At 38.5% G+C, this 12,486-nt stretch overlaps 1 protein-coding gene across 1 annotated transcript; it reads right to left on the bottom strand.

The window, feature by feature from the left end:
• Positions 1–261: 261 nt before the first annotated feature.
• Positions 262–1,191, bottom strand: LOC308265644 (olfactory receptor 4C12; the record flags this gene model as incomplete). Its single annotated transcript, XM_080699443.1, has 1 exon — positions 262–1,191. One exon carries the CDS (start codon positions 1,189–1,191, stop codon positions 262–264), a length of 930 nt encoding a protein of 309 aa, XP_080555569.1.
• Between the last annotated feature and the right edge of the window lie 11,295 nt (positions 1,192–12,486).

The raw sequence follows: 12,486 nt of genomic DNA, 5'->3' as shown, positions 1-12,486 counted from the left end.
CTAGATACATACTCTACATTCTAGAGTGAGTCCAGATTTTGAATTAATTTATGAATATTTATTAAGAAGCAATATGTTGTGACAAGAGGATGGGATGAGTGACAATGAGTCTGGGTCACACCAAGGCTTTAGCTTTATGCTTAAGTATCTATCTGCAAGTGTTGTCCAACTCTTGATTACAATTGATTTCTTCACCTATAGATCAAAAACTTGGACTGGATTACATCTAATACTCCTGTGTGTGATGATCTGTGATCCCGTTTAATTACTTTCAGAAGTCACTCTTTTTCTCCAGAGCCTCCTTATTGCATTTTTTACTTCTGAATTTCTGAGGGTATAAATTAAAGGGTTTAACATGGGGACCACCATAGTATAAAAGACAGCAACAGCTTTATCACCTGGCAGAGTGGTCACTGGGCGCAGATACACAAATATGCAGGGCAGAAAAAATAAGACAACTACTGTGATGTGAGACACACAGGTGGAGAGGGCTTTCCGCCTCCCCTCCAAGCTATGATTCTTTAGGGAACGCAAGATGACCACATAGGAGACCATCAAGAGGAGGAAGTTAAATAGGCAGATGAAGCCACTGTTGGCAGCAACAAAGAGACCAAGGGTATGAGTATCCACGCAGACAAGTTTCAATAAAGGGTACAAGTCACACATGAAATGGTCAATGACATTGGGGCCACAGAAGGGTAGCCAGACTGTAAAAAGGATCTGAATGGTTGCATGAAGGAATCCTCCAGTCCAGGCCACTCCCACCAGAAGAATGCAGAGTTTGTGGCTCATGATGGTCATGTAGTGCAGAGGCTTGCAGATGGCAACATAGCGGTCATAGGCCATCACAGTCAGCAGGATGATTTCAGTAGCACCAAAAATGTGTTCTGCATAGACCTGAGCCATACACCCAATAAAGGAGATAACTTTCTTCTCGTGAAGGGAGTCTATAATTAGCTTAGGAGCTGAAGAAGAAGAATAAATTGTGTCTATGAAGGAAAGATGGCTCAGGAAGAAATACATGGGAGTGTTCAGAGCCTGGCTATTGACAATGGTAACCACAATGAGCAGGTTACCAGAGAGTGTTATCATGTACAGAATCAAAAACACTGCAAACACTATTTTCTGCATTTTGGGATTATCTGTAAGACCTAGTAAAATAAATTCAGTCACATTCCTTTTCTTCTCCATCTATGTGATGTAGATTATGAAAATTCCAGGAAGAGATACTTTGCCCTTAGGGAAAAAAGGGGGTGACAAAAAGAACCATAAAATAATCAAGTACCCAAAATTCTGTCTTTTCAATACTTTGTCATTTCACAGTGATTTTTTTCCTCAAAAATGTTTAGAAATATAAATCTCTAAATTTCTCTCAGTTGACGCTCTTCATATTTTTTCCTGACCTTAAAAGTATTCTTATTTGACATAGGACACACAGAAGAAATGGATTTTTTTCCTTATTCAGGAAAGTCATTGTAAAACTTCACATGGACAATAATTAGTATGATAGAATAAAGTAGTTCTTAGGAGTAATGATTCTGGAGATGAATAAGACTTTAAAAGGTACCTGTGAAATAATGTAAATAAAAACCATAGAATAGAGTGTACATAATTATGTAAACATATAGGCAAAATGTCAATGATAATAGTTATAAAATTAGTATATTAATATACTTAGGACATTTACTTAAGGTGTGAGATCATGGGTGATTATTTATTTTAGTATGTTATAAATTTCTACAGTTTTTATTACTAATTTTTTATCAGAAAACAAATATAATTTTCATTTTTTTCCTTGGAGGTCTGTATTTAAGACTGTGAATTTTAAATTGGGTAGAATATATAAGAGACCAAACATCAGGAATGGCACATTGATGCATTATGAGAATTCAGAAAATGTTATCAGAATATAATTAATTGTATAATGTGATTATGAAATACTTGTTAGCAATTCACCAAATGAACATAAGATAAGGGTGTTAACTCTTCAGAGAAAATAAGGACAGAAGATAAGGCTGCTTTATGAAACACTTCCAGTCATCCTTAGTATCATCACTGGTCTACCTCCAAAAATATTGATCTCAGGTTTTAACTTATACAATTAGTCAATAATTTATATGAGAAGTCAGTGATTCAAGTCCAAATAACAACCAGAATCCATTTAATATGGTCAATTTTTACTTACTTGATGAAGAATGCACTAAAGTTTTCTACTAATTATCACTTTTCCTAGGCTCAGATTCCTTTTATCCCCTTCCTCCTTTTATCTTTATGTCTTTTTAAAACTGTGAAGGGTAAGATGAATTGTCCCCATTACATGGCAGCATGACATGTAATGAGGTACATGGAAAAGAAACCTATTGCAGATAATTGTACAAAGGCTTCATTGAAAGCTGGCCTTTGAGATCCAAGCCCAGGATTGTGGCCTCCCTTCTGGATAACCCTATCAGAGAATCCTTCCAAGAACAAGAACTCCTGAGAATAAAATTGAGTGCACTTCTAATTACCAACTCTTATCTGGAGGAGCTAGCCCTTGGGAGAACCAGCCACTGGCTAATATGTTTATAACCTGAAGATCTGTGACCAAGGTTACACTTCAGGATCAAATCCTGAGTGATTATTCATTATTTTATTCATTATTCATAATCTTGAAGTAGTCTGAATATATTTAAAGAACAGTTATCCTATCATTTTCATCTTCCTCTTTTTTCCTTACACCACACGGACACAAAAATACAAACCAAGAAACTCAGGCTTGTGTTAAATTGATTTCTTTTATGTTAATTGGTAGAATCAAACACAAGATCAGTTTTTTTTACTGACCTAGTTGAAGATTAATTGTGTATCCATTAGCACTAAAATCCTCTAATATTCATATTTTTTCAAAACAGCAGGAAAGAACCGATCTCCAAATAAAAGGGCTGTCAATAAAGAGGAATACTACACACCTTTGATAGGATTATAAATCAGTACAACCACTATGGAGATCCACAGAGGATCCACAGAGGATTAGGAATGGAAATCAATGTAAAATCCAGCTATACCATTTGTGGGTATCTTTCCAAAAGAATTAGAGTACTTTAGGGACACATGCATATCCATGTTTATAGCAGCAAAGTTCACAACAGTCAAGTTATAGAACCAGCCTGGGTGTCCACTATCAGATGAAGGGATAAAGAAACCATGATGTATATATACAAGGAAGTTTTACTTAGCCATAAAGAAGAACAAAATTATGTACTTTCCAGGAAAGTGGATGAAACTAAAGAATATTTTTAAGTGAGATTATCCAAACTCATAAAGTCAAGGACTATATGTTTTCTCTCAGAGGTTGAAGCTAGAAAAAAATGGAAAGAAAATGGACTTTCAATAAATGAGGAGAGAGACCAGTAGGTAGGGGTTTGGGGAAGGGAACAGAAGAAGGGAAAAGAAGCCTTAAGTAAGGTAAACAGACCAAATAATGTTGTTTGTATATAAATGTTCACTACCAACCCACCTCGCTAGCATGTACCAGAAGGGAGTAGGTAGATAGGGGTGTGCAGAGGGAAACATACCAAGAGATGTTGAATGAATATATCACTTTGAACATCACTATGATGTATAACTACAATGCACCAATAAAAAAAAATATTTTTTAGCCAGGCATGGTGGCGCACGCTTGTAATCTCAGCATTCGGGAGGCTGAGGCCAGAGCATTGCGGTTCGTGGACAGCCTCAGCTACTCAGTGAGGCCCTCTGCAACTCAGTGAGACCCGGTTTAAAAATAAAGAATAAAAAATAGGGCAGGGGGTGTAACTCGGAGGTCGAATACCCCTGGGTTCCATCCCCAAAACCCGCAAATATATATATATATTTTTTTAAAGCCCTCAGGCTGCAATTGAGAGTCAAGCACCTAAACAAACATTCTTAGACAGAGAAAATTGTGTTATTTGTTTAAATTCTGCACAGTTGAACATTTTGAAATGAAACTGTCACTGTAACAGTGCTTTTTTCTTTACATTCTGTTGTTGCTGCTGCTGCTGTTGTTGTTGTTGTTGTTGTTGTTGTTGTTGTTGTTGTGTGTATGTGTGGTACTGAGGATTAAACCCAGAGGCATTCTATCTCTGAGCTACATGCTCAGCACTTTTTACATTTTATTTTGAAACAGAGTCACACTATGTTGCTAAGGTTCTCGCTAAATTGTTGAGGCTATTCTCGGAACTGTGACCCTCCTATTTTAGCCTCTTAAATCCTGAGATTGCAGGCATACTCCACCAAACCTTGCTCTGCTTTTCCCCATTATTAATAGCACACAGAGTGCTGTGTGTGGTGGCACATGCCCATAATCCTGATACTTGGGAGGCTGAGAAAGGAGGATCATAAGTTCAAAGCCAGCCTCAGTGGCTTAGAGTGGCCCCCAGGAACTTAGTAAGGCCCTCTTTCCAAAGAAAAAATAAAATAGGGCTGGAAATATAGCTAGGAGATAGAATGCTCCTGTATTAAATCTCCAGTAGAATATATGTATATACCCTAGATTATATGTACATATATATACACATATGTTGTACTGAGAACTGAATCCAAGGGCTGTGTGTGTGTGTGTGTGTGTGTGTGTGACATATAGAGACTTATTTTTCTACCACATACTTCCTACATAATAAATTTTATTGTATTCTTTTAATATGCAGCACTATAATAAAAGGTTTGTATGTGTTTTTTACCTGATCATCATGGCAATGTTATGAAATTAGTACATTTTTAGAGAAGGCATGTTATATTTTTTCTGAGAACAAAACTAATTTTATTTTATACTTGGTACAAGTATAAAATATACAAGTTTCACATCATAATGCAATTCACAGATATAGGGACATAAATATCACACACCAGTTGGTGCACTGTACTATATTAAAAGAAAAGAAAAGAAAAGAAAACCTATGTTTAGGAAGAGAAGATTTACAACTTTCCCAAAGTCATAATGATAATAAGTAGAAGAGCCTGTTTTCAAATCCTGGGTGCTTGTATCTAGATCTTAAGCACTTTTTTGACAACTGTCCAGTGTAGACCAGGTTTACTCTGGGAATCAGCAGTGCTGGAGTGTGGGCAGGTGGGATAGTCTCTACAGCCACCACCTATAAACACAGGAAATTCATGCAGGCCTCTCACTAAGCTAAGAAATGAAGATTTTAATAGGTTCAAGCTTGCTTTTGACAAGTTCCTTGACTTGCTACACAGTAGAAGTGCTCTGCTACTTTGCATTTTATCAATTTACACATGCTTTAAAGATGAGGAAGCTGAGGACTAGTCAGTAAAAGTCCAAAGAAACACAGCTAACCGACTAGATGCAGAGAACAAGAGAAATCCTGGTCTATAGATGCTTAGCATGGTAATTTTTTTTTCTACCAACTCATCTTGCCTTCCTTAGGCTGCCTGAAGATGCGTATATACAAGAGAAAATAACCCTAAGATCATTAAGTTTCACTGCCTATATATCAACACCTGTCTTGACTCTCTAAAACAGGTCTGAGTTCAAGGATGCAGAACTTGAGTCATATTTCTGGGACCAGGTCCACTGGAGCATGAACCGGTTCTTGCCTAGTTAGAATGATACCTGAGAACATTGAATAAAACCAAAAGAAAAAGTTGACCTATGGCTGGACTTTCATCAATTTCCAACCATGAAAGACCCTATATACTTCAATGCATTCACATTTTGGAAATCAGATTTAGAGTTGAAGGTGACCTTTGAAATACAGGATTCAAATGTTCTTCTTCCAATAAGTTATTCAATAAGTTATCTTTTTTTTTTTTTTGGTGGTACTGGGGTTCCTGGAAGCCCTTCTACCTCCGGGCTACACTCCCAGACCTATTTTATATTTTTTATTTGGAAACAGGGTCTCTTAAGCCAGCGCGGCTGGCTCCGAACCAGCGCGATCCTCCTGTCTCCGCCTCCCAAGCGTGGGGATTACAAGCGTGCGCCACCACGCCTGGCTAATAAGTTATCATTTTAATAACTTATGTTATTCAAATGATCTGTCTTGACTTCAATGAATATCACATGCCCTATCTCAGTTCTACCTCCAATTTGTTTTGGGTTTTTTTTAATTTTTTTGTCAGTTACATCTCATACCTCCCCCTAATGGTACAATATGAGATTTCCCCTCTATTTCACTCCTAGAAAAGTCAGAGGATTGTTTCAAAGAAATGAACGACTGCATATAAACCAATTCCTTGACTATGCAAACCACCATATCTATGTTCTACCACTGGCAGCAACTCTCGGTGTGCCACCAGATACTGCCCTCTCTCCACACGTAACCCTAAAAATTGAGAATTCTATAACTTATAACCCATTCCCTGATAAACTGTAGATGTATGCATATTAACAGTTTAAGAGAACATATATTTCTGAAAAATGCCCTAGTAGTGATCACTCATCAAATACCGTAAGTTAATGTTTCAATTATTTTAATTATAAACAACCTAGGGGAAAATGGAAACATAAGTTATTGGATTAAAAATCAACAATTCTAGAAACTTACTGTGATTTCCTTTGTAGTTGAGAAGAATGCCCAATGTATTTAGAAACACAAAGTAATTATTCTGTGTATAATTATATTCTGTGTAATTATTCTATTCAAATTGCATTTTATGTAATTCCTTAGTTCTCTAATCCCAATTGACTAGACAATATTGAATGGAGCAGTTAATGTCCAGATGGCACAAAATTTTCCAGATGAATTTAACAAGCATTTTCAAAGCTCCAGTGCCTTTTAAACTCATGTCCATAAAAAGAGAGAGAGAAATGAGCCAGACATAGTGGTGCATGCCTCTAATCCCAGTACCTGAGAGGCTGAAACAAGAGAATTGCAGGTCTGAGACCAGCCTCAGCACGTTAGCCAGAACTGACTTCAAAATAAAAAATTAAAAGGATGTAGCTCAGAAATAGAATGCCTCCGGGTTCAATTTCCAGTACAAAAAAAAAGAATAAAAGGACTGAATGTATAAAGAGAGAAGAAAAAAGGAAGGAAGGAAGGAAGGAAAAGGAAGGAAGGAAGGAAGGAAGGAAGGAAGGAAGGAAGGAAGGAAGGAAGAAAATGGCTGTCAAATCTGTAACTCAAGTCCTCAGGCACTGCAGATGAGTTTTTGATCTTCTGCACTAAATCTTCTGTACCAAACAAGAGGCACAAATATTTCTATGATTTACTATCCTCTCTTATTTTGCACTAAAAATAAGAAAACAACGTTTCCTAGAACCAGGTGTGTAGAAAGGATACTGAGACCTTTTCTTAAAAGATGTATCATTTTATCTGAGACTCTGCCCTCCCAGGAATTAATTATCTCTGTTTTTTAAGCATGTATCCTAGGAACACCTATTTAGGAGTATTCACCTATAAATAATGCATCTTTGCCTGATTAATTCTTTTCCTTGCACCTTAATCTATTCCCAGCCTACATCTCTGGTCTGGAGTGTTGTGTGATAAATCACCTCTCTCCTAAGCCCTTATGTATCATGAACTGGGACATGAAGGACTCTCTCAATGCCAACTGAAGAGCAACATGAGGTTTCACTCAGGTTGCATCCCTGAGGAAACTCCCTCACTGCTCAAGTTCATGGAGGAGGCCGAGGTACTGGATTCATCTCTCAACTGTACATAAACACATCAGGCCTTTTGTTACTATAGTTCTGTATATAATTTGAAGTCAGATATTGTGATGCCTCTATTTTGGTTCTTATTTTTCAGAATTGCTTTGGCTATTCTGGGTCTTTTTTTCTTCCATGCAAATTTTAGGAATGGTTTTTTCTAGCTCTGTGAAGAATGACATTGGTATTTTAATAGATATTTTATTGGATATGTAAATTATTTGTGCCTTTTAGATCTACTTCAATCTCTTTACTTATTATAGATGTTCTTGATTATCTCTTACTTGAGCCAATTACAGTAGTTTGTGTCTTTCTAAGACTATTTCATCTGTATTTTATAATTTGTTGGCATATAACTGCTCATATTATTTTTGTTAATAGAATAACAAAAATTATTGTGTAATTATTTTTGTTTTTTATTTATTTATTTATTTATTTTTGGTGGTACTGGGGTTTCTGGAAGCCCTTCTACCTCCGGGATACACTCCCACGGGCTACACTCCCAGACCTATTTTGTATTTTTTATTTGGAAACAGGGTCTCTTAAGCCAGCGGGGCTGGCTCTGAACCAGTGCGATCCTCCTGTCTCCGCCTCCCAAGCACGGGGATTACAAGCGCGCGCCACCACGCCCGGCATTATTTTTGTTTTTTAAACATCAACAATAATGTCTCTTCTTTCATTCTCTCTCTTTCTCTTTCTCTCATTTTTTATTTTTTGGTTAATTTCGTGAAAGGTTTGTCACTTTGGTGATGTATTCAAAGAGCACACTTGGAGATCAAGATGGTAGAATACAGGAAGGCAGCATGTTTCAGTTGCTCCAAGACTCAGAACCCAACCATCAGGAAGACTGCTTCTTGGAAAGAGACGAAAAGTAGTCAAAACTCAACAGAAGAAAAATAACCAAAATATGGTTTTATTGGAAGCACCACAGAAAGCAAAATTACAGGAAAGAGCTCTACACATCTCATCTAGTGAGTGGAGAACGGCAGTAGGCATCATCTTGCAAACCTACACCGGAGTGGTGGCTACTGAAATCTGGTGACTTTCAGAGACAAACTGCAGTAAATAACGATCTAAATCCTGTTAAACCAGTGACTGCAAAAAACAAACACAAAAAAGCAATGGGATCAACCAACCACACTGCTCAGTGAGCTCTTGCAACTGCAGCTGAACATATTGGGACTAAAAAATGACAAGCTCTTCCTGCAGGGACCCAGGAGGCTACAACCAGCCTCATCAAGATCATTATGGATTTCCAGAGAGCCCATAAAACTCACCAAGCAAACCCATATGGCAGTAATTGAATTCCTTGGGTCAAGTAACTACAGACTCATCCTGAAAGGACCCAATCGGCTACAATAGAGCTCTCCAAGACCATGAGTTTATAAAATATCCGAGCAGAAGCTACATGGTTATAGGGACTCATGTGGCAACATTCAAACTTTGGGGTCTGTAAAATTGCAAACTATCCCTGCAGAGGTGGGGATGGAGATTACAATTAGACACAATAGAAATGTGAATTATCAGACATTTCCTATGGACACTCAGGGAGTATCTAGAGTCAGTAGCCAACCTGCCTCTGCAGTAATGTCAGCAGTGGTGTCTGTGAAGTAAAATAACTCATACAACCATGCCACAAGCTTAAAAGGCTATAAACTCTTTCCCTCACCTGATGGTGTTTGGGCACCATAAATACAGCCAACAAATTCTCATATGATCACAGCTGCCCAGGTCAGTAGTGTTGTCCCTTGGGCCACACAGTCACCCATCCCCCAGGCTCAAAATGGTACAATTTCTCCACTGGCAGAGTCTGGGTATCAAGCTAGGAGTCCAGGGACTAGAAGGATTTCAAATGATTGCAGCTAACAGAGAAGCAATGATGTTGCTTGGGCAATTTGACTCAGACAAATATGCTACCAGCTGGGAATACTACAACATCTCTGATAGCAGAGTTTGGGACTGGTGGTAAGCACAGAGGACTGAGGCTAACAAGATTTCATGTGACCAGAACCAGAAAACCATTATAGTCTCTGGTCCTGCTGAGACTGGGCCCAGAGAGCATGTAGGCCTGTAGCCAATTAGATTGTTCCTTTCCTGCCCTGACTAAGAAATATATGCTAAGTATATTCTGGAGAACTAATTAAAATTTCTCATTATATGAGACAGATTTATTGAAACAAATAAAGAACCCCAGCATAGAATTTATTACTAAGGAATAACAAATAGACTTAGCACTACCCACAAAGAGGAAGAAAATGCCAAGACAACAAAGACACAAAAGTAAGAATCCTAAAAGCATGAGAATGAAGACCAATGAAAGGAAACAATTGTCTCCCACAACTCAACAACAATGGAAATAACCAATAAAAAGCTGCAGAAAATGACAGAACAAGAATTCAAAATTCTGATTTTCAATATAATAAAAGAAATTAGACTTGAGATCATAGAAACTGTACAGATTATAAAAAGTATTAATAAAGAAATTGAGGCATTCAATAAAAAACAAAAAGAGGCCCTGAGTGATAAAGGAGATACTAAACAAGATTAAGACCACACTAGAAGCCACCTCTGGCAGACTAGATGACATAGAAAATAGAGTTTCACTCTTAGGAAACAGCTCATTCGGGACTTCTGGGAAGATGGCGACAGAGAAAAGTGGGACTTATGAGCCCCGCTAACAACCAATCTCTATTACCACAAAATCAGTGCCTTTCATAGCCAGAAAACACCATCAGCAGAGAAACAAAAAATGTAATTACAAGGGACAGAGAAAAAGAGGGCTGGAAAAACGAGACACCACAAAGAAACAAGACTGCAGTGCTGAGGCCGGAGCTGTGGCGCAGAGTGGTGGGCACCATCTTCCCTTGCAGCACCAGGCCCCAGAGAGGAGGGGGACTCAGAACGGAGCTCAGAGCCACAGAGGAGATACGCCGGCCTCATGCCCAAGGATGCGGCAGCAGCGTCTTACTGCCGGCGGCAGTGGCAAGTTCACCAGACGGCTCCAGGCCAACGCATTCAACAGCCCACCAGGCTCCAGAGAGGAGCTGCGAACAGCGAGCCAAGGTGAGCCACTGTGGGTCAGCCAGGAGGAATTCGGCAGATTTTTCAGCGCAGGTAGTGTCTAAAGCTCCCAGTGGTTGGGCTCAGCACACCCTTCAGGGACTCAGAGTGGAGCTCAAAACCAGAGAAGAAATATGCCAGCCTCACGGCTGAGGGCGTGGCAGTGGCGCCATATTGCCACCGGCAGCAGCAGCAGCAAATTCACCAAGTCCACTACAGCTCTATCACCGCACTCAACAACAGTGAGTCAAATTGCAGCCCCTAGAGGAGAAATCCCAGTACTGTACTCCCAGGGACTTGACCCAGTGGGGGAGTGGCAGTGGCAGAGATATCACACCATAGGAGAACGCCCAACCTGGCACCGCCCATGGTCTAAAGCAGCCTCGATTGACTCACTGGGTCTGAGACTCTGTGATACAAAACAGTAAAGTAGTGGGGACTGAGATACCACAGACTCGAGATCCAGAGCACCTTAAGTGAAGTTGTAGTGACCCAGGGAAGAACGCAGAGAAGGCACAAACTTCCGAAATCATGGGAAAGAGGAATAACAATGGAGCAATGAATGCCCACAACCCCACAACATCAGAACCTGATAAAACAGAAATTCAGAGATTTCTAGAAGATCAAATCAGGAAAATAACTGTAGAAATAATAGAGGTGCTTCGAAAAGAACTCAGAGAGAGCCAAAAAGAGATAAAGGATGCAATTAATGAAGTAAAGGCCTCAATTCAAAGTACAAACAACTGATTAGACCACATGGAGAATAGAATCTTGCTACTAGAAGATGATCACTCCAAAAATGAATGCATAGTTTCTAATTTAGAAAAAAAAATCCGACAGCAGGAATCTGACATTGAAGAAATATGGGCCCATTTTAAGAGAGCTAACCTAAGAATAATTGGAATAGAGGAGGGAAAAGAAGGTGAAATGTAAGGAATCAACAATATCTTCAAGGAAGTAATAGCAGAAAATTTTTCACACTTACAGCAAGAGGTTGATACACAGGTCCAGGAAACCTATAGAACTCCCTTTAGACAGGATCGGAGAAGAGGATCCCCACGCCACATAATTGTCAAAATGACCAATATAAAAGCCAAGCAGAGAATCTTAAAGGCAACAAAAACAAAGGGCCAAGTGACATTCAGAGGCAAACCAATTAGAATCACTCCAGACTTCCCAACCCAAGTCATGAGAGCCAGAAGGGCTTGGAGTAACATATTCCAAACTCTGAAAGAAAACAGTTTCCAGCCAAAAATTTCCTACCCAGAAAAACTTTCTATCAAATTAGATGGTGAAATAAGAAGCTTCCATGACAAACAGAAACTGAAGGAATTTATGTCTTCAAAACCAGTGCTAGAGAAAATACTCAAAGAAATTAACTACAAAGAAGAAATAGGTAACACACACCAGAACCAGAGAAACAAGATTTTCCATCCAACACACAACTAACATTGGTTATCTTTGGAGATTCATTATTTGTTAATCTTTTACATATCTCTAAATTGTATTGTTTGCTTTTATTGTTGCTAATTTTTAGGATTACTAGTTGGAATATACCTTCAGATAAAACATTTGGAAATATTTTATCCCATTCTATCAGTAACTTTTAACTCTGTTTACATTGTCTTTGGATATACAATTTTTTTTTTTACATTTAGGGAGTTTGTTTACCCTTTTGTTGCCTTGCCATTGAAAGTATATCCAAGAAATCACTGCCAATTTCAGTGTTGTGTGGTTTAATGACCCAGATTTTCTTCTATAAGTCTATAGTCTTAAGATTTATATTTATGTCTTTTATCTAT

This window comes from Muscardinus avellanarius (assembly GCF_963383645.1).
Source record: "Muscardinus avellanarius genome assembly, chromosome: 1".
NCBI classification, from domain to species: domain Eukaryota; kingdom Metazoa; phylum Chordata; class Mammalia; order Rodentia; family Gliridae; genus Muscardinus; species Muscardinus avellanarius.
The sequence above is the reverse complement of the archived record's forward strand: the minus strand, read 5'-3'. Positions and strand labels throughout refer to the sequence as shown.